Source organism: Lepidochelys kempii, chromosome 1 (assembly GCF_965140285.1).
Source record: "Lepidochelys kempii isolate rLepKem1 chromosome 1, rLepKem1.hap1, whole genome shotgun sequence".
Lineage (NCBI taxonomy): Eukaryota > Metazoa > Chordata > Testudines > Cheloniidae > Lepidochelys > Lepidochelys kempii.
In genome coordinates this window covers 138169902-138194785 of record NC_136380.1, presented here as the reverse complement: position 1 = coordinate 138194785, position 24884 = coordinate 138169902, and the positions used below count along the sequence as shown (strand labels likewise).

The window sequence follows — 24884 nt, the reverse complement described above, 5'->3', positions numbered from 1 at the left end:
TTCCAGGATGGACTTTTGTTGTTGTTGAAATCCGTATTTGAAGCTTGTTGATTTTAATAAATTATACATCTATACTGGGACAAGCGAATACATAGGCAGCTAGTGTTTGGAATGTCGATCACTTCCTCTTCCTTTTCCACTGACTTGACATTTCAATGGCAGAGTTAACATAGTAGGTACTGTTCACTTCTTGAGACTTGAATTCAAATCCTACTCCTCACTTGTGCGCATTACAAAATCACCATACAATCTGGATGAATTGCAATTTCAGGTCAGGAATGGCTCAGGACTGATACAGCAAAGGGGATTAGATCAGAATTACATTTCATCGGTATTTTGAGAAGGAGAGCTTAATAGTGACTATTAACAGTGACTGCACTATTCCTGGCTAACATCATTGCTATAGATGCTTCCTGTCATGAGCACTCAAATCTATCCCAAATTAATTTAAAAAATAAAAAACAAATCTGTGGAAGAAGTGAAGTAGTTTATTGCACTGAAATAATGGCAGCCCTAGGGACAGTCTATTCCTTAGCAAACACTTCAGTAGTTCTCTACCAGGGCACCATTTCAGATTTTGGTAGTGGGGGGCAACTCTAACCGTGATTCCAGTGGCTACTTTCTAATAACTTAGATATTAGCAGACAGGAGCACAGTATCTAATTCCTATATAAAGAAAGAAAATGTAATAAATATTAGACCCACGCAGCTCTAATACTAGCATGTTCTGATATCTTGTTTCAAGTAATTTAAGGGACACTGGTTAGGTTTAAAATTTTAATGTATATTCTTACTTTGTTACTAACTTGAATTCAACAATTCAAACAACTGTAGAAAAATCCAGATTACTTTCTATCACTTTTTGGCAGTTCACCAACCTTGGAATGGATTATTTAACTTTTGGAAACATCCGACTAGGGCAAGAGCCTGTGAGTTTATATTGCAACTGCCTGGGGCTCTAAGGGTGTTACCCCCCTACAAATAATACTCAAGAAACTGACTTTAAACAGGAGTGAAACTGACCCTTTCAAGTCACTTTCACAGTATTGCCAACCCCAAATGTTCAAAAATCATTAATCAGGCTCACCAACAATCAAGAGATTGGCTTTAAAAACATGAGATTATGTAAAAATAATCAATTCAGTGTTCTTTTTATTTCCCTTCTGCTTTTTGAGCTTTTAGGATGCACTAGGGTCCCAATTTGAAGCTTTCTCTGCAGCCACAAGAGCTAGAAACTTCGTTTTTCTTTAAGAATGAAGGCTGAAATCATCACATCTCCACTTGACTCCAGGAGCTGGGGCTTTAAGGAAAACAATAATTATCATGAGACTCATGAAAATATCATGAGTTGGCAACACTGCTTTCACTTCTGTTTAAAGACTAATTACTTTCCAGGCGGCTCTTAAACACAGCCCTACAGTGATTGAGATGCAGTTCTCACAGGAGGAGATTTAAAACCAAACATCAAGAACATTCCACATTTTGAAGATGAGAAAATTTGAGACTTCTGAGGTATATCAGGGCCACTGCAGGCAGGAAAGGGAAATACACAGGCACAGGACCTCTGAGCAGCTCTTCTTCTTGAAAGAAAGTTGGACGGTCAAGTCTTCTAATCCTTAATTAAATAAAACTTCTACTGCCATCAGTGCCTCCACTCATAGATATTAACGTGCTCAATAACTATACACTTCAGAGTTAAGTATCTGAATCATCTTATCCAGAGTTATGCATCTTATATGCATTGGCTCAGGGACTACATTTTCTGGCATATGCTGAACAGTGCTGAGCACACAGATGGTGCCCTGCAAATAATACAAACCATGAAAATAATTTTTGACTTTATGGACTCTGTGGATGCAACTTCTGTTCTTTGTTCTGGAAGTGGCCTGGGTACAGCTGAAATCCTAAGAATTTGAGGCATAAACACATCTGATACTCATCTGACATTCTCATTCCTTCCTTTTCTCAAACTCAGAACAAAAAATGACAAAATGTTAAAATCTAAAATTGCACAGCAGCCATTGCTCTACAACCCAGCCTGGGGCAGAACCTGCCACCCCTTGGGGGTTGTGATCTCCTTTAATCTGACTCTTGTTCTCTTTCTTTCTTCATCCTTCCTGACCTCTGTGCTGCTTTTCATGGTGTCAACCATGACATCCTTCCCAATCGCCTGGGACCGATTGCTGGAGTCTCAGAGAACTGGCCTTCTTGGTTTTGCTCCCATCTATCAATCTTCTTTTTTGCAGCCTACAGCAGAAAGATAGGCTGATCCAGTGTATAGGGAGCTACATAGGTGCCAACTCCATGGGTGCTCTGGGGCTGAAGCAGCCACGGAAAAAAATAGTTTTGAGCACCCACCAGTCACCCGCCAATCAGCTGTTCAGTGGTGTGTGGGAGGTGTTGGGGAGAGGGGGCAGAGCGGAGATGGGAAGAGGTGGAGGAAGGGTGGAGCCTTGGGAGAAGGAGTGGAGTGAGGGTGGAGCCCCCCTTCACGCCCCCCCCCCCCAGAAAGAAGAAAGCACATGTGCGGAGTTAGCCTTGAGAGACCTGGGTTGCGTTCTACTTCCCCTAGGGACTTCCTGAATGACCTCAGGCTGGTGCCTTAGGGACAGAGTTTCAAAGGCTTTTAGGCACCCAAAAAAGGAGCTAAACATCTAGTGGGGTTTACAAAGCACCAAACCTTCTAAGTGCTTTTGAAAATCCTGTTAGGTGCCTAAATACCTTTGAAAATCTGGGCCTTAGTCTCTCTGTGCCTCAGTGGCCCATTTGAACAATAGGGATAACAGCACTGCTCTACCTCAGAGGGGCTGTGAGGAGAAATAGGTTAGATATTGTTAGGTTTCAGAGTAACAGCCGTGTTAGTCTGTATTCACAAAAAGAAAAGGAGTACTTGTGGCACCTTAGAGACTAACCAATTTATTTGAGCATAAGCTTTCATGAGCTACAGCGTAGGGGACACTTTCCTGGTGCAAGTGCTAGAGGAGCCAACTAGGGGGGGAGCTTTTTTGACCTGCTGCTCACAAACCGGGAAGAATTAGTAGGGGAAGCAAAAGTGGATGGGAATCTGGGAGGCAGTGACCACGAGTTGGTTGAGTTCAGGATCCTGACACAGGGAAGAAAGGTAAGCAGCAGGATACGGACCCTGGACCCTGGACTTTTCAGGAAAGCAGACTTCGACTCCCTCAGGGAACGGATGGGTAGGATCCCCTGGGGGACTAACATGAAGGGGAAAGGAGTCCAGGAGAGCTGGCTGTATTTCAAGGAATCCCTGTTGAGGTTACAGGGACAAACCATCCCGATGTGTCGAAAGAATAGTAAATATGGCAGGCGACCAGCTTGGCTGAACGGTGAAATCCTAGCGGATCTTAAACATAAAAAAGAAGCTTATAAGAAGTGGAAGGTTAGACATATGACCAGGGAAGAGTATAAAAATATTGCTCGGGCATGTAGGAATGAAATCAGGAGGGCCAAATCACACCTGGAGCTGCAGCTACTGAGAGATGTTAAGAGTAACAAGAAGGGTTTCTTCAGGTATGTTGGCAACAAGAAGAAAGCCAAGGAAAGTGTGGGCCCCTTACAGAATGAGGGAGGCAACCTAGTGACAGAGGATGTGGAAAAAGCTAATGTACTCAATGCTTTTTTTGCCTCTGTCTTCACTAACAAGGTCAGCACCCAGACTGCTGCGCTGGGCATCACAACATGGGGAATAGATGGCCAGCCCTCTGTGGAGAAAGAGGAGGTTAGGGACTATTTAGAAAAGCTGGACGTGCACAAGTCCATGGGGCCGGACGAGTTGCATCCGAGAGTGCTAAAGGAACTGGCAGCTGTGATTGCAGAGCCATTGGCCATTATTTTTGAAAACTCGTGGCGAACGGGGGAAGTCCCGGATGACTGGAAAAAGGCTAATGTAGTGCCAATCTTTAAAAAAGGGAAGAAGGAGGATCCTGGGAACTACAGGCCAGTCAGCCTCACTTCATTCCCCGGAAAAATCATGGAGCAGGTCCTCAAAGAATTAATCCTGAAGCACTTACATGAGAGGAAAGTGATCAGGAACAGTCAGCATGGATTCACCAAGGGAAGGTCACGCCTGACTAATCTAATCGCCTTCTATGATGAGATTACTGGTTCTGTGGATGAAGAGAAAGCAGTGGATGTATTGTTTCTTGACTTTAGCAAAGCTTTTGACATGGTCTCCCACAGTATTCTTGTCAGCAAGTTAAAGAAGTATGGGCTGGATGAATGCACTATAAGGTGGGTAGAAAGCTGGCTAGATTGTCGGGCTCAACGGGTAGTGATCAATGGCTCCATGTCTAGTTGGCAGCAAGTATAAATGCGGAGTGCCCCAAGGGTTGGTCCTGGGGCCGGTTTTGTTCAATATCTTCATAAATGATCTGGAGGATGGTGTGGATTGCACTCTCAGCAAATTTGCGGATGATACTAAACTGGGAGGAGTGGTAGATACGCTGGAGGGCAGGGATAGGATACAGAGGGACCTAGACAAATTGGAGGATTGGGCCAAAAGAAATCTGATGAGGTTCAATAAGGATAAGTGCAGGGTCTTGCACTTAGGACGGAAGAACCCAATGCACAGCTACAGACTAGGGACCGAATGGCTAGGCAGCAGTTCTGCGGAAAAGGACCTAGGGGTGACAGTGGACGAGAAGCTGGATATGAGTCAGCAGTGTGCCTTTGTTGCCAAGAAGGCCAATGGCATTTTGGGATGTATAAGTAGGGGCATAGCGAGCAGATCGTGGGATGTGATCGTCCCCTCTATTCGACATTGGTGAGGCCTCATCTGGAGTACTGTGTCCAGTTTATCCACACTATAAGAAGGATGTGGATAAATTGGAAAGAGTCCAGCGAAGGGCAACAAAAATTATTAGGGGTCTGCAACACATGACTTATGAGGAGAGGCTGAGGGAACTGGGATTGTTTAGTCTGCAGAAGAGAAGAATGAGGGGGGATTTGATAGCTGCTTTCAACTACCTGAGAGGTGGTTCCAGAGAGGATGGTTCTAGACTATTCTCAGTGGTAGAAGATGACAGGACAAGGAGTAATGGTCTCAAGTTGCAGTGGGGGAGGTTTAGGTTGGATATTAGGAAAAACTTTTTCACTAGGAGGGTGGTGAAACACTGGAATGCGTTGCCTAGGGAGGTGGTGGAATCTCCTTCCTTAGAAGTTTTTAAGGTCAGGCTTGACAAAGCCCTGGCTGGGATGATTTAATTGGGGATTGGTCCTGCTTTTGAGCAGGGGGTTGGACTAGATGACCTCCTGAGGTCCCTTCCAACCCTGATATTCTATGATTCTATGATTCTAAGTGAGCTGTAGCTCACAAAAGCTTATGCTCAAATAAATTGGTTAGTCTCTAAGGTGCCACAAGTACTCCTTTTCTTTTTGTTAGATATTCTGAGGCGTTCAGACTGTATGGTGATGGGGCCACATATGTACCACAGGTAGAGTGGGAACTTCCCTGGGTTTTGGCTGTTCCCTGGTTTTGGCTCACATACCTCAAATCTCCCTCTTTTCTGAATGTAACCTTGGCTCAGAGGGCTTGGCTGCATTTCTTCCTTTGGAGTGCCCTGCATTCTCTCTTCAACACCTCCCACCCCCTGCAGAGGGAGTCCTGTTTTACAGGCTCATCTAAGAACTTCCAGATCCTTAATTTAATTACCAGCCCTTTCTTATTGTAATCACCCTGCCTCTGTTTGTAAACAAAACACTGACTCCCTGCCCCAGGGGCACAAGCTGGGAGCAGCACCTCTCTGCAGAACTCACATTCCACATGCATGCAGTGCTGTTGTTAAGAGTTCTGCCTGGGAGCACACCTCCTGTAGGAAACTCGTGGGGGTGGGGGAGGTGCAGAAGCCCCTCCCTGTTCCACCTAAATAGTGCCCCTGTTCTCTACTTGGGATTATCAGTCAAAAGTCCTTGCATGAAATCCTGGTCCCACTGAAGTACCTGGTAAAACTCTACTGACTTCAAAGAAGCCAGGGTTTCATGGTTTGTCTTTTAATGGCTTTTTGTTGCCTTTTGTGAAATGAGATATGTGGTCTCAGTCCAGGTCCTAGTAGGTGTTGTAGCCGTATATTTAAAAGCATTATAAAATTTGGAAGTCTTAGCAATTATGGCAGTCTTAGCACTGAGGCCAAGAACTGAATAAGCATGGAGACAAAAATGGCCTTACGCTCTTGGAAGTGATCTGCTCTAGAACAGTTTTTAGGCATTGGTGGCGTGGTGGAGAAGCTTACACTGCCCCTGTTCTTGCTCTTCCTAATTTATGGAGGCCTGTACTATGTTTTAGTCTGACTATATGGTATCTTGCACAAGCACCACAAGTCACTCAGATGAAGATTAACAATCCATTCCACATCGTGAAACCCCAGATCCTGCATTCTTCATGGATAAAAATGGATACGAGAGTATATAAAAATAACTGTAAAATGAAAAAAAAAAAAAAGAAAGACAGAAAAGAAGAGAAAAGAGCTTCTTGTTTAGCTAACAGCTTAATTAAACCTGAAGAATCTTTGTTAGTGGTGGTGATAAATGAGAAGGAAAATACAGGTTAACTTAAAATCCCAGACTGAATTTGCAAGGATCACATTTAGAAAGAGCCCATCATTTTACTTGTAAAATAAGCACATCTGATATGGAACCAGTGAAAAGCAGCCCAATGGAACTCACACAATACCATGTTTAAAGTCACTTTTCAGAAAGAAAACACAATTTAAAACAATGGTGCCTATCCATTGTTCAGGATGTGTCAATATGTTTGATGCAAGTCCATTTTTCATGATTGCATGCTTATGATTTTCTGCTAAACTCTGTTCTATTTCAGGTAGGTTCTTATGCCTCCCTCATCATAGTAGTATCTAAGGCTCTGATCCACAAGTCTCATTTTTAGGTTCCTAAGTCCAAGTTTTACAGTTCTACTGTAAACTACAAAACTCCCACTGAGCCGTGTAGGCACCTACACTCACTCAACATTTAAGTTTTCACATGTGAAAGCTCCCTCAGCACCAAACTTTCTGTCTCTGGTAATGTGCACTGGTGCTTCACGCTAGGCGTCTGGATTCCTACCTCCTGCCTAAGCCCTAGAGTTATGTTATCCATGAACCAGGGGAAGATATATACTCATCTACCTAACTTCTCTGCTTTAGGTGTACGCAGAGGCTGCAGGCTGGATTGGGTCTCATTCAAAATCTGTCTGGAAAAGGCAAAATCCCATTCACAATCCAGCTAGAGGAGGTGGTGCCCATCTTGTAACTTTTAGCCCAGTGGTTAGAGCCATCCCTGGGAATGCGGGAGACCCAGATTCAGTTCCCCCCCTCTCTGGAAGTGGGGGAAGAAAGGATTTAAACAAGGGGGTCTCCCACCTTGCAGGGGACTGCTCTAATCACTGAACTATAAGATATTCCAATGTTGGAGCTTCCTCAGTCTCTTCTTTTGAAGCTGTTCCGCTGGATAAACAATGAAAGAGTGATTGGTGCAGAGGGACTGGATCCTATGTGGGTGCTCTAACCACAAGGCTACGGAATCACTCACTCTCTCGCTCCCTGTCAAGGTTCCTTCGCCACTCTGAACTCTAGGGTACAGATGTGGGGACCTGCATGAAAAAACTCCTAAGCTTATCTTTACCAGCTTAGGTCAAAACTTCCCCAAGGTACAAACTATTTTGCTTTTTCCCTTGGACTTTATTGCTGCCACCACCAAGTGTCTAACAGATATATAACCAGGAAAGAGCCCACTTGGAAACGTCTTTCCCCCCCAAATCCTCCCCAAACCCTACACCCCCTTTCCTGGGGAAGGCTTGATAAAAATCCTCACCAATTTACATAGGTGAACACAGACCCAAACCCTTGGATCTTAAGAACAGTGGAAAAAGCAATCAGGTTCTTAAAAGAAGAATTTTAATAGAAGAAAAAGTAAAAGAATCACCTCTGTAAAATCAGGATGGTAAATACCTTATAGGGTAATTAGATTCAAAACATAGAGAATCCCTCTAGGCAAAACCTTAAGTTACAAAAAGACACAAAAACAGGAATATCCATTCCATTCAGCACAGCTTATTTTCTCAGCCATTTAAAGGAATCAGAATCTAACGCATATCTAGCTAGATACTTTCTAAGTTCTAAGACTCCATTCCTTTCTGTTCCCTGCAAATGCATAACACCCACCCACAGAGCCTTGTTTCCCCCACCCTCCAGCTTTTGAAAGTATCTTGTCTCCTCATTGGTCATGTTGGTCAGGTGCCAGCGAGGTTTTCCTAGCTTCTTAACCCTTTACAGGTGAAAGGGTTTTTCCTCTGGCCAGGAGGGATTTTAATGGTGTTTACCCTTCCCTTTATATTTATGACACTCCCACTCTTTCTGGCCCACAGACTATTGTAAGTATTTATCCACAGTGGAGCAGTTGTTTTGTGCAGTACGAAGCAGCCACCTAAGTCATTCCTATGAGAAACTACTTAGGTGCTGAAACTGTCTGACTCCAGGAGTGGGGTTCTGGTTTATGGAACACTAAGCAGAGATAGGCACCTCCCTGAAGCCTGGACTTAGGCAACTCAGTCCGAGAGAGGTGCAGGGTTTAGGACACACCCTTTCTCTTGGCATCTCTCATTGGCTAGCTTAGGTAACTCCTTGCTATCTATGCTGGCTTTTGTGGATCTCATTCTACAGTGCCTCTCTCTCCCCATTTGTTGTATAGGGAACCTAGCTCAGACTTTGTGGATTGTAATATTGTCCCTGGATTTTCTAGGTGCCGCGATGCTGAGCGTTGCAATGTCTCCATCCCTTTGTGGATCCAGGCACAAGTGCCTTCCAGTAGTAAATTGATGGCCATGACTAATATCTGTCACAAACACTTGTTCCCTTTACAGAAAGCTCACCCTCCCAATTCACTTACATCCTATTTTTCTGTTTTATCCCTTGTTGTGTTCCATCTGATGTATAGATTGTGAGATCCCTGGGACAGAAACAGGGCTCTTTTTGGTAATTGTCTGGACAGTGCCTAGCAGAATGGAGCCAGGGTTCCTGACTGTGTTACAGTAATGCCTAAAAACATCAAATATTAAACAATAACCCACCCATAATCCGCTGTTGCTTAAATATTGACACACACTGGCCCATTAGCACCAATTCTGCCCTCAGATTTTCATCCACAAGTCCCATTGTATGTGTTTCTGATAATGGAATTGGATCCACCATGCTTAGGCCATCTGGTGTAACTGGAAGTGTAATCAAAATATTAAGAAAGCTCATGCTGTTTGTGCTGTTTTTCTTCATGCAGATGGACAAGGGAGCTGAGCTAATGCAAACTAAAACCACGGCTGTTATAAGAGTTTGTATTGTGTTGACACAGTGGAAATCAACACAGGATGTAAGATTTTGTACATCAAGCAAAAGAGATACGCATATCTACATGTATACCGTGCATGCAGCACAATAAGAACTATTCAAAAGCAATCACGAGGAAACAATTAATTAAGGGCCCAATGCAACTCCCACTGTAGTCAAGGGAGACTTTCCACTGAATTCAATAGAAGTTGGATCAAACCCTATGCCATTCAGCAGGTTCAGATTTTCTTATCTGAACCGGAAGTGTTAATGTTCAGGTTCAGAGCTCTCATATCTGAATCCAGAAAGTAATTGTGAGGGAACTATTCAGCAAATTTTCATAGCTTTGAACAGGCAATCTTTTGCTATTCCAGAAAATGATTTACTCAGACTTTACTCAAAAGCTTCCCGTTACTACACAGAAAATTATAGCACAACAAGCAGATTATCTGAAAACAGTGCTTTAGTGCCCTGGAAGCAATACAGAGTTTATGAAGTGTTATTGCTAGATTGCCTGGAATACATTCATAACCCAGATGCACATTGAAGTTTTATAACCCATGCTAAAAATGATTTCAAGCTTTTTTCACCCACAAAAGATCAAACCTTTAAAACAATAGCATGGAAATCCAATCTGAGTCGAAAAGCAAGCCATATTGTGGTTTTATTTCCCTGTGGCATGTTTTATTTAATCCCACTGTAGACACTATAGTCCACTAGTAATAAAATTGGACAGCTGAATGGATCTACAGGCATTACCCTTTCTTCTGGTATTATACATATAGTTACTAAAGTATACTGTATGCCTACAGGGAGCAGGAGAGGTTAATTCAACAGGTAAGGAGACTGGCTTCTCTAATTTTCAGTCCTTGGAAATATCTTCCCAAAGGATGTGGATTTCTTTTCTTTCCATGGTTTTCTTGAGATCAATAAACTGCTATAACAGTACATAGAAGAAGCACACATTGTTTGTATAGTCACACTTACTGTAAGGGACACAACATAGTCTAAGCACAGGACAGAGAGTCAGGTGTGTCTGAGTTTTCATTCCATTTCTGCTGCTGCCCAAGACAACACAAAGCCAAGTGTTAGGGCCAACGTTTTCAAAAGTAGCCTCAATTTTTGAGTACCCAACTTTAGACACCTCAAGCCTGATTTTCAAAGCCCTGAACTACTGCAGCTACCACTGTCTTCAACTGTAAACAACCAAGGTCTAGATTCACAAAGGGATTTAGGTGCCTAACTACCACTTTAGGCACCTAAGTCCAAAATTCTGATCCTCAAAACTTCCACTCAGCTGCCGCCTAATCCAGTAGGCACCTAAACTCCCATCGCTGACTGAGTTTCCACCAAGAAAAGTCCCCTAGGTACCTACATTTCTGCCAGTGTTGCACAGCTACCTAAGGTCTGATGCCTTGGGCATGCCCAAGTCCCAGCAGGCTCCTCAGACTAGGCATTTCCCCACCTACCTTGCCTGCAGAGCCCAATATGGGAGGACTGCTCAGGGGCCACCATACAGCATGCCTACCAGATCAGACACGCCACCACAAAATACAGGTGGAAGTCCCTTTCCACTCCCCATAGTCCAGTGGTTAGAGTACTCACTGGGAGTACTCAGTGGGAGAACCAGTTTCAAATCCCCTCTTTGTCTGACATGGAGCAAGAATTTGACCCCAGACCTCTTAGGAGAGTACCTGAACCTCTGAGCTCTGGATATCTTGAGGTCTCCTGCTGAAGCTGTTCCATTTTGTATAAATAATTAAATAAGTATTGGAGGAGAGCCTTGAACCTGACTTTCCCCCATCACAGGTGGATGCCCTCACCATTGGAGCATAGCATCACTCTCATGCTCAATCAATAGTTATACTAAGTGGAACAGCTTCAACAGGAGAGAGCCCCATCCCACAATACCTAATAGTCTGGTGGATATGGCACACAACCAGGAAATGGGAGAGTTGTGTTCAGCTCTCTGCTCTGAATCAGGCAGAGTAGGGACTTGAACCCAGGTCTCCTACAGCCTGAGAGAGTGTTCAAATATTAGTCTATGGGGATGGGGGTCTACCTCCTCACTTTTTTGTGAAAAAGGGCTGATATGGCTTAGGCACCTCACTTCAGGAGAGGCTCACAGCTGAGAATCCCAAGCAAAGGAAGCTGCCCAAGTCCTTTTGAGGGGTGGAGCTTGGGCCACACCCCTCATCTTCCTATTGGTTAGCTTAGACAGCTCCCCACTTAGCATGCTGGGCTTTGTGAATTTGGAGTCTCAGGTGCCTAACTCTCCCAGGCATTGTATAGGGAACCTGGGCACCTAACTGTGGGCCGTGGAGTCCATCAGGTGTCAGGGCACCTAAAGTTAGACATTGCAGTGGTGACCCTGAGTCCCATTTGTAGATCTAGCCCATCACTGTATGCTTGCAACTCCTGCACATAAATTTATCAAATGCTGTTGTATTCTATAACGATGCAGTTTTCTGAAACAGCTGAGTGGCACACAACCCTGCACACTGCCAGTATTAACACCTTGATAATCTAGAACAGTGTTTTTCAACCTGTGGTCTGTGGACCCCTTGGGGACTGTAGACTATGTCTAAGATTTCCAAAGGGGTCCGCACCTCCATTTGAAATTGTCCTAGAATGCTTAAAATAAATATGCCATTTGCAAACTCACTGCAACTACACTTCTTCCTCCTGTGTTTTGTGAAAACAAGATTATGTTGGGAAGATGAAAGGCTTGTAACTCACTGCATGAAAACCTTGACATTTGTTTTAACAATCTCTGTGAAAAACTGAGAGTTCGTGTTCAGTGCATGGCAGCCCAGCTCATTTAAATAAAAAAAAGTGAAATGCCTGTCAGCCTCATGCTCTGAGGGAAAACTCTTACAAACCAACAGAGAAATCTCCGGTGACAGGGACAATAAAATGAATTGCCTTTTTTCTTAGTTCACAGAGCATCATCTACACAGACAGTTTTGACTTTTCTGGGTGGGCCAGTGTCACACGTGTGAGCTCTCGCCACATAGCTGTGTCCAGCATACACCCAAGAAGACAAAGTCGGTCCTTGTGTGGGATTTAATAAACACTATTACAAAAACTCCTGTCCTCTGCCAAGACAGGACAATAACCCTGATGAACGGCCTTCCTTCAGCGGGGTTCACTCACAGATTTTAGAAAACATACACACTCTCTCTCCAAGGACTCACCAAGCCTCTTTTAGCCTGATCTCTCTCCCACCACACAGCCACGACTTATTTTCCTGTTCTTTTGTACCCAGCAATGGTGCCTGATAGGCCATGGAGCACAGCTTCAAATACCCCACACCCTTTAACGCTTTCCTATCTGCCCTTACACCCCTGAAGTGCTCAAAGGAAACCAGAAGCCACCCAGGTAGATACAAAGCCAAACTGTACAGGATACAACCTTCCTTGCTCATACCCAACACAGCTGAGCAGATGTGTGCACAATGTAGCCAACCTGACAACACGTTCATATTATTGTTACCTCTTCCTTGTGCCCCCTCCCTCACTTGTTGTCTCATTCAAATGTTGTGTCTTTTCTTTAAACAGTCTATGTGCTAAATAATTTATTATTGGTTTGTACAGACCTAGCACAGTGGGGATGTGACCCTGATTGGGGCCTCTGGGCTTTACTGGAACACAAAGAGTAAATAACAGTAAAGAGTCAGTAGCATGCCCCATCTAGCAAAACAGTTTCCCCACATCCTATAATTTAACTGATTCCTGTTTATTATGATCACACTATTATTCACAGGTTGGGCTTAAGGGTTTAGCGGATAGTTTGTGAGATGATTCGTTAGGGCAGTGATTCTCAACCGGAGCTCCATGGCCCACTGGGAGACTGCAAGCCCTTTTACGGGGTCCACCCTGCAGGGCCGCTTGGAGTCCTGAGCCCTGACGGCTGTCACTCAGAGTCCTAAGCCCCAGCACCCTCCGAGGTTGAAGCCCTGAGCCCCCGCTTGCAGAGTTACAGCCCAGAGTCCCAAGCCCCAGCACCCTGTGGGGCTGAAGCCAGGAGCCCCAGCACCCCGAGCCCTGAGAGAAGCTGCCCCACAGGGCAGAAGTCCCAAGCCCTGGCACCCCACGGGACAGAATCCCTGAGCCCGGAGACCTGAGCCTCGGCAGAAGCTCCCCACAAGATAGAAACCCGGAGCCCTCAACCCCATGGGGACAAAGCCCCAAGCCCCTCACCTTGCAGGCCTAAAGCCCTGAGCTACCCCCAGCCCAATGGGGCGTAAGCCCCCTTTCTCCGATCCCAGAGCGCCCTCCCCCCCTCGGGCCATGGAGTTTTTATAGCATGTTGGGGGGGGGGCTCCAAAAGAAAAAGTTTGAGAACCCTTGTTTCAGGGTACACCCACATTTAACCAATTCAATTTGGGGGGAGGGGGAGGGGCTTTTCAGCTCCCATCCTTGTCTCCTACTCTAGGAGAAATAGAGCTCAGAACTTTGTCCTGGTGTTTGTGCATAGCTGCTAACAATGCCAGAAGTTTTGCAAGTGAAAGTTCAATAGTCTAAATAAATTGTAGGTCCCTGGAGGGCAGATCACTGGAGGAGTTTGTGTGTATGTTAGTGAAGTTTAGCATTCATACGGTAGTTTACAAACACTCTGTGTGGTAGGATCCCTATTGTACAGATGGGAAAACTACAACAGAAAGATTAAGTGACATAGTTATGTCAACAGAGGAAGTCCACATCAGATCTACCGTTAGAAAGCAAGAATTCATTGCTCCTAGTCCTGTGCTTGTTCCTCTAGAGCAGAGATGGGCAAACTATGGCCCGCAGGCCACATCCTGCCCATGGAACCGTCCTGCCCAGACCTTGAGCTCCCAGCCAGGGAGGCTCGCCCCAGCCCCTCCCATTGTCCCCTCTTCCCCACCGTCCCTCTCCCCCACTCCTCAGCTCACTGCACCACCAGCGCTCTGGCTTACTGCTCCTGCTGGGCATCGCGGCGGTGTGGTTGGCTCTACCCGGGCAGCGGGGCTGCAAGCTCCTGCCACTCTGAGTGGCCTGGTAAGGGGGTGAGGAGCTTGGATAAGGGGCAGAGGGTTCTGGGGGGCAGTCAGGGGCCAGGGAGCAGGGGGGGTTAGATAGAGGGTGGGGTCCTGGGGGGTGGTTAAGGGTGGGGGTGTGGATAGGGGTCAGGGCAGTCAGGGGACAGGGAGTGGTGGGGGGGAGGGTTGGATAGGCATGGGAGTCCCGGGGGGTGGATAGGGGTCGGGGGAGTTGGATGAGGATGGGGTCCCGGGGGGCTGTTAGGGGCAGGGGTCCCGGGAGGGGGAGGTCAGGGGACAAGGAGCTGGGGGGTTGGATGGGTCACGGGTTCTGAAGGGGACAGTCAGGGGGGTGGGAGCCAGCCTGTTTGGGGAGGCACAGCCTTCCCTACCCGGACCTCCATACAGTTTTGCAACCCCAGTGTGGCCCTCAGGCCAAAAAGTTTGCCCACCCCTGATTTAAAACATTCTGTTTCTTACACTGCTGAACTGCGTCTCTTTGTGGCCTGAGATCACAACTGGTCGCTCATCAGAGAAGTTCTGTTCATCCTTTCTAGGGAACGCTAAACAAACTGCTTAAAGATCACAAACTTCATGCCACTGTCCTAGTGAGTTCATTCTTCGTTATGACAGGCTCAAAAGGAAGAATGAGCCTAAAGAAAATATAAAACTAATGGTGCTACCAAGCCAAAAGGAAATACAAATATCTCCAAGCCAGTCAAAATGACCTTTCACGGAAGAACACTTCATTGAAAGCTTATCATGAGTGGCATTTTTTTGAGTGGGCTGTTTCTTAAAGATTCCAGATCTAACTGGAGACTGGTGGAATGGATTTTTCAACAGAGTGGAAAGACATGAGAGCGATCACATGAGGTGATGAAACCATGGATTAATTGATGTTAAAATTAACTTCAGAAAACCAGAGAAGTATGAACATTTGCCCATAAAATACAAACTTTAATTTTTCATTAATGAAAAAAAGTTAAGAAAAGTCACATTTCATTCCTGCAGTTTCCATCATTCTTACTGTCATTAAATAACGATTTTACTTTGCACTTAGCAAAAAAATCTGTGTATGTGTGTAGGGCTGTCAAGGTTAAAGGGTTATTTATTGCCATGTGCTGCAGTAAGCTTGTCATGGACTCTGCTAATTGGGATGCTCTCTTCCTCTGAGCTCAGGATATGTTAAATTGACTTGAATCAACTCATTCAATTATTTTATCTTGAGCTTAAAAATTGCATTCCTTCTACATTGTACTTTCATTAAACTTTTCCTGCCTGATAAATTCAGTGCATTTGGCAATTAAAATCAGTAGAATAAATAAATATATAAAATTCTCTGTAGGGTGACTAGATAGCAAATGTGAAAAATTGGGACAGGGTGGGAGGTAATTGGTGCCTATGTGAGAAAAAGTCCCAAATAGCGGGACTGTCCCTATAAGAGCGGGACATCTGGTCACCCTATGTGGCACTCAATCTGATTATGGTTTTTGTAACTCTTCTGGTTTCTCTACTAAAAGGAACTTAAAATAGTGTGGTGGCTCAGTGGTTAAAGAGTCATTATGGTCAAACATCTGGGTTTTCCTATTTATTCCTTATCCCTGATTTCCATATCAAATTAGCTTAATGTAAATACCAGAGCAAGATTGCAAGGCAGCAGCTCCCCAATCACTTCACCCTCCTCTCTCCAATCTCCTTAAAACTCACCTCTTGCATGATGCCTACACAATGGGGTGCTGTGGCTACTGCTTATTATACTATCATACTCATCTCACTGCTACCTTGTGACTCCTACCCTCCTGCCCCCGAATCTGTTTGTTGATTCTACCTATTGTTTCTCATTGTGTGCTTAGATTGTAAGATATGACTGTAAGCTGTCTGGGCATGGGACTCTATTTTTACTATATGTTCTTACAGCAGCTAATACACTGGAGCTCTGATCCCTAATTGGAGCCTCTAGGCACTACTTCAATAAACAATAATAATAGTATTTTTTCTAACTGTCAACACACTGTGCAACTTTGCCAGTGGTGCCGGAGGTACACTAGAATTGAGTTTACTCTTATGCAAAAGATGAACTGGGGAAAAAAGTTTGCGATGCTATGACAAACCCCCTCCACTGGAGACATAAAAGCAGGCTGTGCAGATGTTCATGCTCTCCTGGCTCCACAGCTTTGGTATAACAGGGCAGTGGAGTTCAGATTCTCCTGAGTTCCCCTTAGTGACCATCAGATGCCCTACGGGGCCCCTCAGACTTGGTTCCCCTTCGTGTGGATGGCATACCCTGCTGGAATCCTTGGGCTATGCTCCTCCTTGGTGAGGCTCAGATGCCCAGCTGAGTTCTGTGGACTAAGCTCACTTTTAGTGGGGCTTGGATGCCGCTCAAAGTAGATTGAGCAGCTCCTCAGAAATATGACCCTCCTTGTCCTTCCTAACATACTTGGATCAACTCTGACATAGTAAACAATGAAATTGTAATCACTGGGTTTAAGTGTCAACACTTTACTGAGATGAATGACAAAGTTTATACACATCAAAGCTACCATCTCAGTCTGGCTGCTGATTCAGGCAGAGATCACTGCATTGGTTTACAGGTGGTTCACACTTGGACAGCTTTCTTTGCGCCCATGAGGGTTAGAGTCTAGAGAGATGGGGTTTTTTTTTTAAACCATTCTGTAAGTTTTAATTGGATTCTGGAACATAAGCTGACAGTCTCCGGAAAATAAACATTATATTACTGAGCATCTGCAAACTGGCCAATGTGACCCCCTGTTCTTTTGCAACTTTATTGTCCCAGCAGCACTGACAATAACCAAAATAAAAATCTTAGTAAACTAAACAGAAAAGGCCATTAAAGGAACAGTGTCAGTATGATGCACAGGATTTAAGTTTCTTCACTCTAAGGTTAATAGTAGTTCCATGGATACAGCCTCATACAGTGAGTTCAAAATCTACCTCAGAGAGTGGGCAGGTTGTGCCAGAAAGAAGGGTGCCTTAGTTCCTTAAGTCATTTTCCCAAAATGACATTTCAGTGTGGTGCAATTTTCAACTATCAGCACAGCATGATGGGCAAATGGCTTTGAGTTCAAATGGGGCTGAAATTAAAAGCTTCAATCTCTGGAAAACAGCTTGCTACAGCTGCAGTTTTCTGTTCAGCTCCCTTGTTCCAGCAGTAGCTTGTGTTCACTGATTGTTCAGTAAAAAACATCTGCACTGTTTGCTTTTACTGGCAAGTGATTAGGTAGCAACAAATCTTTCCCTTGGTGTAATTTGTTCTTTGCAGTGAACTCTTCTTTTCCTGACATGTTTTGAGTGATTTATATTAAACCCATAGAAAGGATACTAGTTTTCAATAGTTTCTCGAGAAAAAAATACTATCATGACAGATCCCTGCTTTTCAGTAACCTCTCAAATGAGCTGTGCTAGGTGAAGAGCCCTGTTGCCTGTCACACAGAAATGAAGAGCACAGGTGGATCACAGGATCTGTTCTGGTGTATTGATATAGCTTTGCTCATTTTCTCGCCTCTCTTACAGCGAGAGTATTGGCTTCATTAAGGTGTATGTTTTATCTAGGACTGACACTGATAATGGTGTCTTTATGTGTGCATTAATATACAGTCGTCGAATCACTGTGACTACAAAACTGTATTCCATTCCCACTGACATCCAACCATGCTCTGAAGTGTCATGGACTGGGTTTTTTTGTTTGTTTGTTTTAAAGCCACAGAGCATATGTAGGAGTCGATGTGTAAACTCCCTTTACAGTGAAATGAAAATATTTGAAGTGATTTTTGAAGGAAAGCCCAACCAGACTGGCACATGGTTAATTCTATCTTCGCACAGCAGCTTATATTTGATTTCCTTATGAATAGGAAAATACCATCCATAATGTCTTTCTGTGCAGAACAAAACGGACACTATTTTTCTTACTGGCAGAGTTGGTACCTTTGTGAGGGTTCAGAACTTAAAGCAGGTATAGCAGTATTCATTAATCTGTTACTTCAATTCTGCAGCCCAGAGTGCAAATGAGACAGTCTGGGCTGTTTGACATAGGCATGCATTTATGTAAGAGCTGTACTGCAAGTGAATTCTTGTAATATATCAGAAAAGTAGGCTGTATCCTTGCAAGTAATATTACAATTCAAATGTCTGTTGACTTTTGAAAACTAAAGTTTATAAAATTGGTTCAAAAAGCTTTACATAAATCTAAAACAGCTTGATTCCTACACTCACAGCAGTTTTAAGAAGTCAAACATAGATAGATAGATAGATAGATAGGTAGATAGATAGATAGATAGATAGATAGATAGATAACCTGAACACTAACTGGAAAAACACGTTTGCCAGAAATTATAGCACAGATCAGTTTTGGTTAGATAATGGCAAATCAGTGAACCAGGGCAAATCTTTTGAGGGCAGGATCTCTGAAAATCAGACCACTTAGGTGTCTGATACAGATTTAGGTCCCTAACGTCAGGCACCTAATTTTGAATATTTTGAACATACGTGATAAACTGTTGCCTCAGATGAAATCAGCTGTGTGAAAGCTGAGCCATCAGAGAGAAATGATTTCACCTATAGTAAATTGCTACTTCAGTCTCTTCAAACTTCTTGAAATATGACCTGGTAAAGACCTGTGACTAAATCATCTTATTTAAAAAACTTGTAATACTGCCTTAGGACAAATTATCCTTCACTAATGGATACTTTTCTCACCAGGCTTTAACTTTATCTTAATCGGCTATCATTTTTCTTTGCATTAAATTAAACTGACCATGTTAACTAATCTGTACAAAGACTCAGTGTAGCCTCAGAAAACTTCCCCACTAACATTTGTGTTTGGAGGCATGAACACCAGAAATAAACTGAAATTGCATTAATCTACTATGTTAGATTGGCAACAGTATATATTTTACCTATCTGCATTTGTACCTTTTATGGCCTGTGGGTCCATAAAAGTCTAGATCACATTTCAGGCTTTCAGTAGGAAGCTCACCTGTCGGCTGAGAGAGCTGTAAGTGTGAAGACTGACACCCCCACTGAAGTGAGTTGTATAAAGGGGATAAGTTTACATCCAACCCGACCAAAGAGCCATTCATCAGCTAGGTACCTGCTGGCATCCACAGGGACACAGGTCACTAAGAGGAGTAGATCTCCTAAAGCCAGACTGGAGATGAACAAATTAGGAACATTTCTCATGGACTTCACAGTACAAAATATCTTAATCAAAGTGATATTGCCAATAAGTCCTATCAAAATGATGATTCCATAAATAGTTGGAATAGCATACAGGAAACCTGGGTAGAACCAATCATCACTCAGGATGGAAAGATTTGCACTTTGATTGATGGAGATGTTGCAAAGAATAAAGTTATCCACTTCCAAGTCTAGAAGAAAACACTCTTCAGAAGCCATTGTCTGAATTCAGTTCTACTGGAAGATAATGTTCTTGTTCAAAAATCCTCACATAAAGCTGCTTGAGTTGAGTTTTCTTGCTGTATGCTTGTTTTAAATAGACAGAAGAGACTGAACTTCATACATCACTGTGTGATTTTTTTTTTAAAAGTCACTTAACAGAACTATTTCCATAATCTGGAATCAGTTTGATCCTTGAACTTTTCTCCCTCTCATTCATTTGGCTTGCGAATACATATTACTCAGTTCTAAAAGGCCATTTACCAAATTAAGAGACAAATAGACGCAAGGCATTTTCAGAATCCAGGCTAGTTAAATTCTCAGCATCAGCACACTGTTTCTGAGCAGAGTTCAGTCTGAATTACATGAATTACATTTTGCAAAAACTTTTGATTGTGGCTGTCAAACTGCATTTCCCAGTCTCTTCCGGTTCTCAGAACCTGCAGCTGTAGGCTGGGTTTAAATGTGAGGGAAGGGAACAGCTCTTTTAAAGACTCTGATCCTATAGGCAGGAACCTCTGGACGTCAACACTCTCCCTGCTTTGTAGGAGGGTAGCAAGCTTGCTTAAATGATTACAATAATAGTATGGAAGCTGCAGGTTTCTGCTGGAGAATGCCAGCCACCTGCTGGACAATTTAATCACTGCCTGATCATGAAAGAAGTCGCTGTTAACTCTTTAGACCAATAAAACTGTTATTGTTACCTCTTGTTTTTTTCAGTATTATAAGCGAAAAGAGCTTCATTGTCTCATTTAATTCACTCTTGGATGTGGTTCAGGGAATGCCTTAAAAATGACTGTTTTATTAGCCTGCAAATACTATGATTTGCCCAGCAATTATACCTTTGCAACTGAGAGTGCTGGCATTCTAATATTCAATCTGCTTCAATAAAATAAAATAAAATCATCCCCCAGGACAACTCCACTGAACTTGACCAATTAAGACAAAATCAATATTACAGTTAGCCTAGGTAGACACTTATGAAAACTAAGCAACTGCCATAAGCCTGAAATCTGCACATTATTGGAAACATCACTATAATTCAGGAATTCCATGGCAACCATGGGGAGTGGTAAATTTTACTGTTTAACTCAGGAATTTCTATTTCTGAGGTGCCTTTCATGCTAGTGATCCAAACACTTCTCTTCAATGTAATTGTATACACAGAACACTAATACACATTTAGATGAAGCATGGGGATGATGTATCTAGGTCACTCCAAGTACTGCAGGTGATCTTTCTTATAAATTAATCAAGGGACCATTATGACTAATTCCTCACTGCTTTATAACAGAAATGCAACTCACAGTATGAGGACTCTGTCTTCTGAAGGAATAAGGGTAAATTTAAATCACACTACAAAATTCAATGATGTTATGTAATTTGAAAGTTACCCTTGCAACTGGTTTTGACTGAAAGCACCCCTATATTCACTCCTTACCCACTATTGTAATAATTTTTGTATAAAATATGCCTTGGGAGGTATCATTCAAAAACTAATAACTTGCTAGTCAATAATATCATGGTGAAATATATGTAGGAACATTATTTGTAAAGTTATGACTTCTCCTTGCCTGCTGTTGTTAGCACATGTTCAAACCCACAAAGCCCTGACTAGGAGAAAGGTGTTATACAGGTCTATCCTAAACAAAGGAATGTATCTTTACCTCAATTTACATATAAGTAGTAAACAGGGTCCTTGAGACAGCAAGAGAGGTGAAATGGCAGAAGACAATGAAATCTGCATTTCAGCATTCATAGGGGAGAAGAAAGAGCATGGAGCCATTTTCTCCATGAGACTCCCTATTGCCTTTTTTACTGTTTGAATACACTTTGATTTGAGGGTAATCCTCAGAAGAATCCACGTCAGAGGGTGACTGGACTACAAAACTGAGGAGCAAAAACATCCCAAGGCGTCTCTCTTTCTCTTTCACCTAAGAAGACAAAGGAACCAGCCCTGTGACTCTGGGGGAGATCCTGTCCTGAGAATTTGGTCAGCTATGTTGCTGGGCACCTGTGGTAAAGATTTTACCTTGAATCAAGTCTAGCTTGTTAAGTTTTAGCTACTAGGAACCGTTTTATCTTTATTTCTCCTGTGACCATTTCTGACTTTAATACCTTGTACTTGTACTCACTTAAAATCTATCTCTTTGTAGTGAAATAAACTTGTTTTATTTTTAATATAAACTAAGCCAGTGTTGCAGTTAAACTGTGCTGTGTGGAAACTCCAATTAAAGTAGCAAACTGTTGAATATTGACCCTTACAAGGGCAGTGGACCTCTAATATCCAAACTGCCCAGGAGAACGCTGGACAGTGCATAACACACATTTTGGGAAAAATAAGAGCTGGGAGTGGATTGGTTTCGCCCTGCAGGTAGTAATCAAGGCTGCTGGAAGCCAGAATGCGGCTGGTGTTTGCTGACAGGCTCCTGGGGTCAGAGATGTTGGACCAGGGCTATAGCTATACACAGACACTCAGGGTGTGACCTGCATGCTGTCAGGCTGTTTGTGAGTGGCCCAGGTTGGGAGCTATAGCAGCAAAGCATTGTGAGGGTTATGGGGCATGTCGTGATACAGTCCCTGACTGGTCTGGATTGCACCCTGGTAATTCTGCAAGTAAAACAATAAGCTATCAATTACCAGAATTATTCACAAGAAGGGATGGGTGAATCAAATAATACATTTGCTAAAAAGCATAAATACTGACCATTAGATTGAGCTGAATATTTCCAAATATAATTGGACAAACTTTAATTGCCAGATACTCATGAGTTGCATGCTAAAATGAGGTTAAGGGTCAGTGGGAGCATTGTAGCATATTGATAACTGGGTTTTGACTCAACCATGTGATCTATGTAAGCACTTGATGCTAGCTTTGCTGCTATCCATTCAGGCCCCGATTCAGAAATGAACTTAAATACATGCTTCACTTTAACCAGGACTACTTACATGATTAAAGTTAAGCACATGAATGACTGCTTTGCCAAAGCGGGGCCCCAGTGCCTACTGGAAGAGAGTAGGAAAAGAAATAAATCTCACTGTTCCCATTTGAAACAAAAAGGTATGACAAAAGTTAAAGTTTACTCTTCAGAACATACCATGCATTTGGCCCAGAAAAAATGGATACACACACAATCTCTATCAGACTCTGTTGTTAGTTACTGTAGCAGCCTTTGTTTCCTTTCAGGGTAATGGGGAGCCAAATCATGGGAGTCCAACAGAAATGGGATCATGTGGTTATGCAGAAAAGAAGAGAGGCTCTAATAATAGCACCTACTGCATGGGAAAGGGAACATTGCTGGAGAAAAGGATGATTTAGTTGGGGATTGGTCCTGCTTTGAGCAGGGGGTTGGACTAGATGACCTCCAGTGGTCCCTTCCAACCCTGAGATTCTATGATTCTATAAAAAAGAGACTGGACAACAGCCATGCAGCATGGTATGTTTTCAGTGAGCACCAATGTATATTAATACTACTTTAGAAACTTCTGGCTGGATCTGTAATAACTTCTCTTCTGATAATAGGCCATTTTAAAAAATCTAAACAACAAATACAGTCAAATCACAGCACTTGCCAGTCTCATTTCTTTGAATACATAAGTCCGCAACCCATCACAATTTAGGATGTAAAGTCTCCTTCATTCAAACTATTTGGGACAAACAAATAAAAGGAAAATAAGTAAAGATGGGACAATTATTTGAACTCTGTCTTTGTCAAGCGGGTTCCTTTATTTGCCATCCCTCTCTTTCACTTCTTCTTGGAGATCATCTTGCAGTGCCTTTGTCAGCTGTAGCCAGACAGGGAAATCCAGTCAGCTCATCATGTTCAGTGATGTCCAAGAAATGACACTAGGCACTGATAAATGATTGAAAAGTTCTTTAGTTCATAAAAGTTCTGGGAGCACTGACCTGGTTTGTCAAAAGGAAAAGATGAAGATTAGAAATGGAGATCCAGAGAATGGAAAGTTCAAGAAACAAAGCAAGAGAAGGAAAAGCCAAATACTGTGAAGCTTGAAACAGTATTTATGTTACAAAAATGTTGCGTTGTTTACATCAAACTTAGCCCTGGTCTACACTACGAGGTTAGGTTGAATTTAGCTGCGTTAGGTCGATTTTAAAAGCAATGTGTCTACACAACCAACCCTGTTCCGTCAACCTAAAGGGCTCTTAAAATCGACTGCTGTACTCCTCCCCAGTGAGGGGAGTAGCACTAAAATTGACCTTGCTGGGTCAAATTTGGGGTAGTGCAGATGCAATTCAACAGTATTGGCCTCCGGGAGCCATCCCAGAGTGCTCCAATGTGACCGCTCTGGACAGCATTTTCAACTCTGATGCACAAGCCAGGTACATAGGAAAAGCCCCGGGAAATTTTGAATTTCATTTCCTGTTTGGTCAGCGTGGCGAGCTCAGCAGCACAGGTGACCATGCAGTCCCAGAATCGCAAACGAGCTCCAGCATGGATCGAACGGGAGACGCTAGATCTGATTGCTGTATGGGGAGAAAAATCTGTGCAGGCTGAACTCTGATCAAAAAGAAGAAATGCTAATATATATATACCAAAATCGCACAGGGCATGGTGGAGAGAGGCTATAACAGGGACACACAGCAGTGCCTCGTGAAAGTCAAGGAGCTCAGGCAAGCCTACCAAAAGACAAAGGAGGCAAACGGTCGCTCCAGGTCAGAGCCCCATACATGTCACTTCTATGATCAACTGTATGGCATTCTAGGGGGGGACCCTACCGCTACTCCACCACTGTCCGTTGACATCTGCAAGGGGGGTGTCTCACGCAACAGGGAGGAGGATTTTGTGGATGAGGAAGAGGAGGAGGAGAATGCACAGCAGACAAGCGGAGAATCCGTTCTCCCCGGCAGCCAGGACCTTTTCATCACCCTGGAGCCAATACCCTCCCAAGGTGGGTTCCCGGACCCTGAAGCTGAAGAAGGCACCGCTGGTGAGTGCACATTTGTAACTACAGTACAGGGTTTAAAAGCAAGTGTGTTTAATGTTTGATTTGCCCTGAAGAAGCGGGATGCATTCGCGGTCAGTACAGCTACTGGAAAAGTCTGTTAACATGTCTGGGGATGGAGCGGGAATCCTCTAGGGACATCTCCATGAAGCGTTCCTGGAGGTACTCTGAAA

At 43.4% G+C, this 24884-nt stretch overlaps 1 protein-coding gene across 1 annotated transcript in view; it reads right to left on the bottom strand.

Moving 5' to 3' along the window:
* GRPR (gastrin releasing peptide receptor) overlaps positions 1-19746 on the bottom strand; it is a 50071-nt gene extending 30325 nt beyond the window's left edge. The window contains exon 1 of the mRNA XM_073328012.1: positions 19328-19746. Coding sequence (XP_073184113.1) covers positions 19328-19746 — 419 coding nt within the window. The remainder of the gene's footprint in view (positions 1-19327) is intronic.
* Between the last annotated feature and the right edge of the window lie 5138 nt (positions 19747-24884).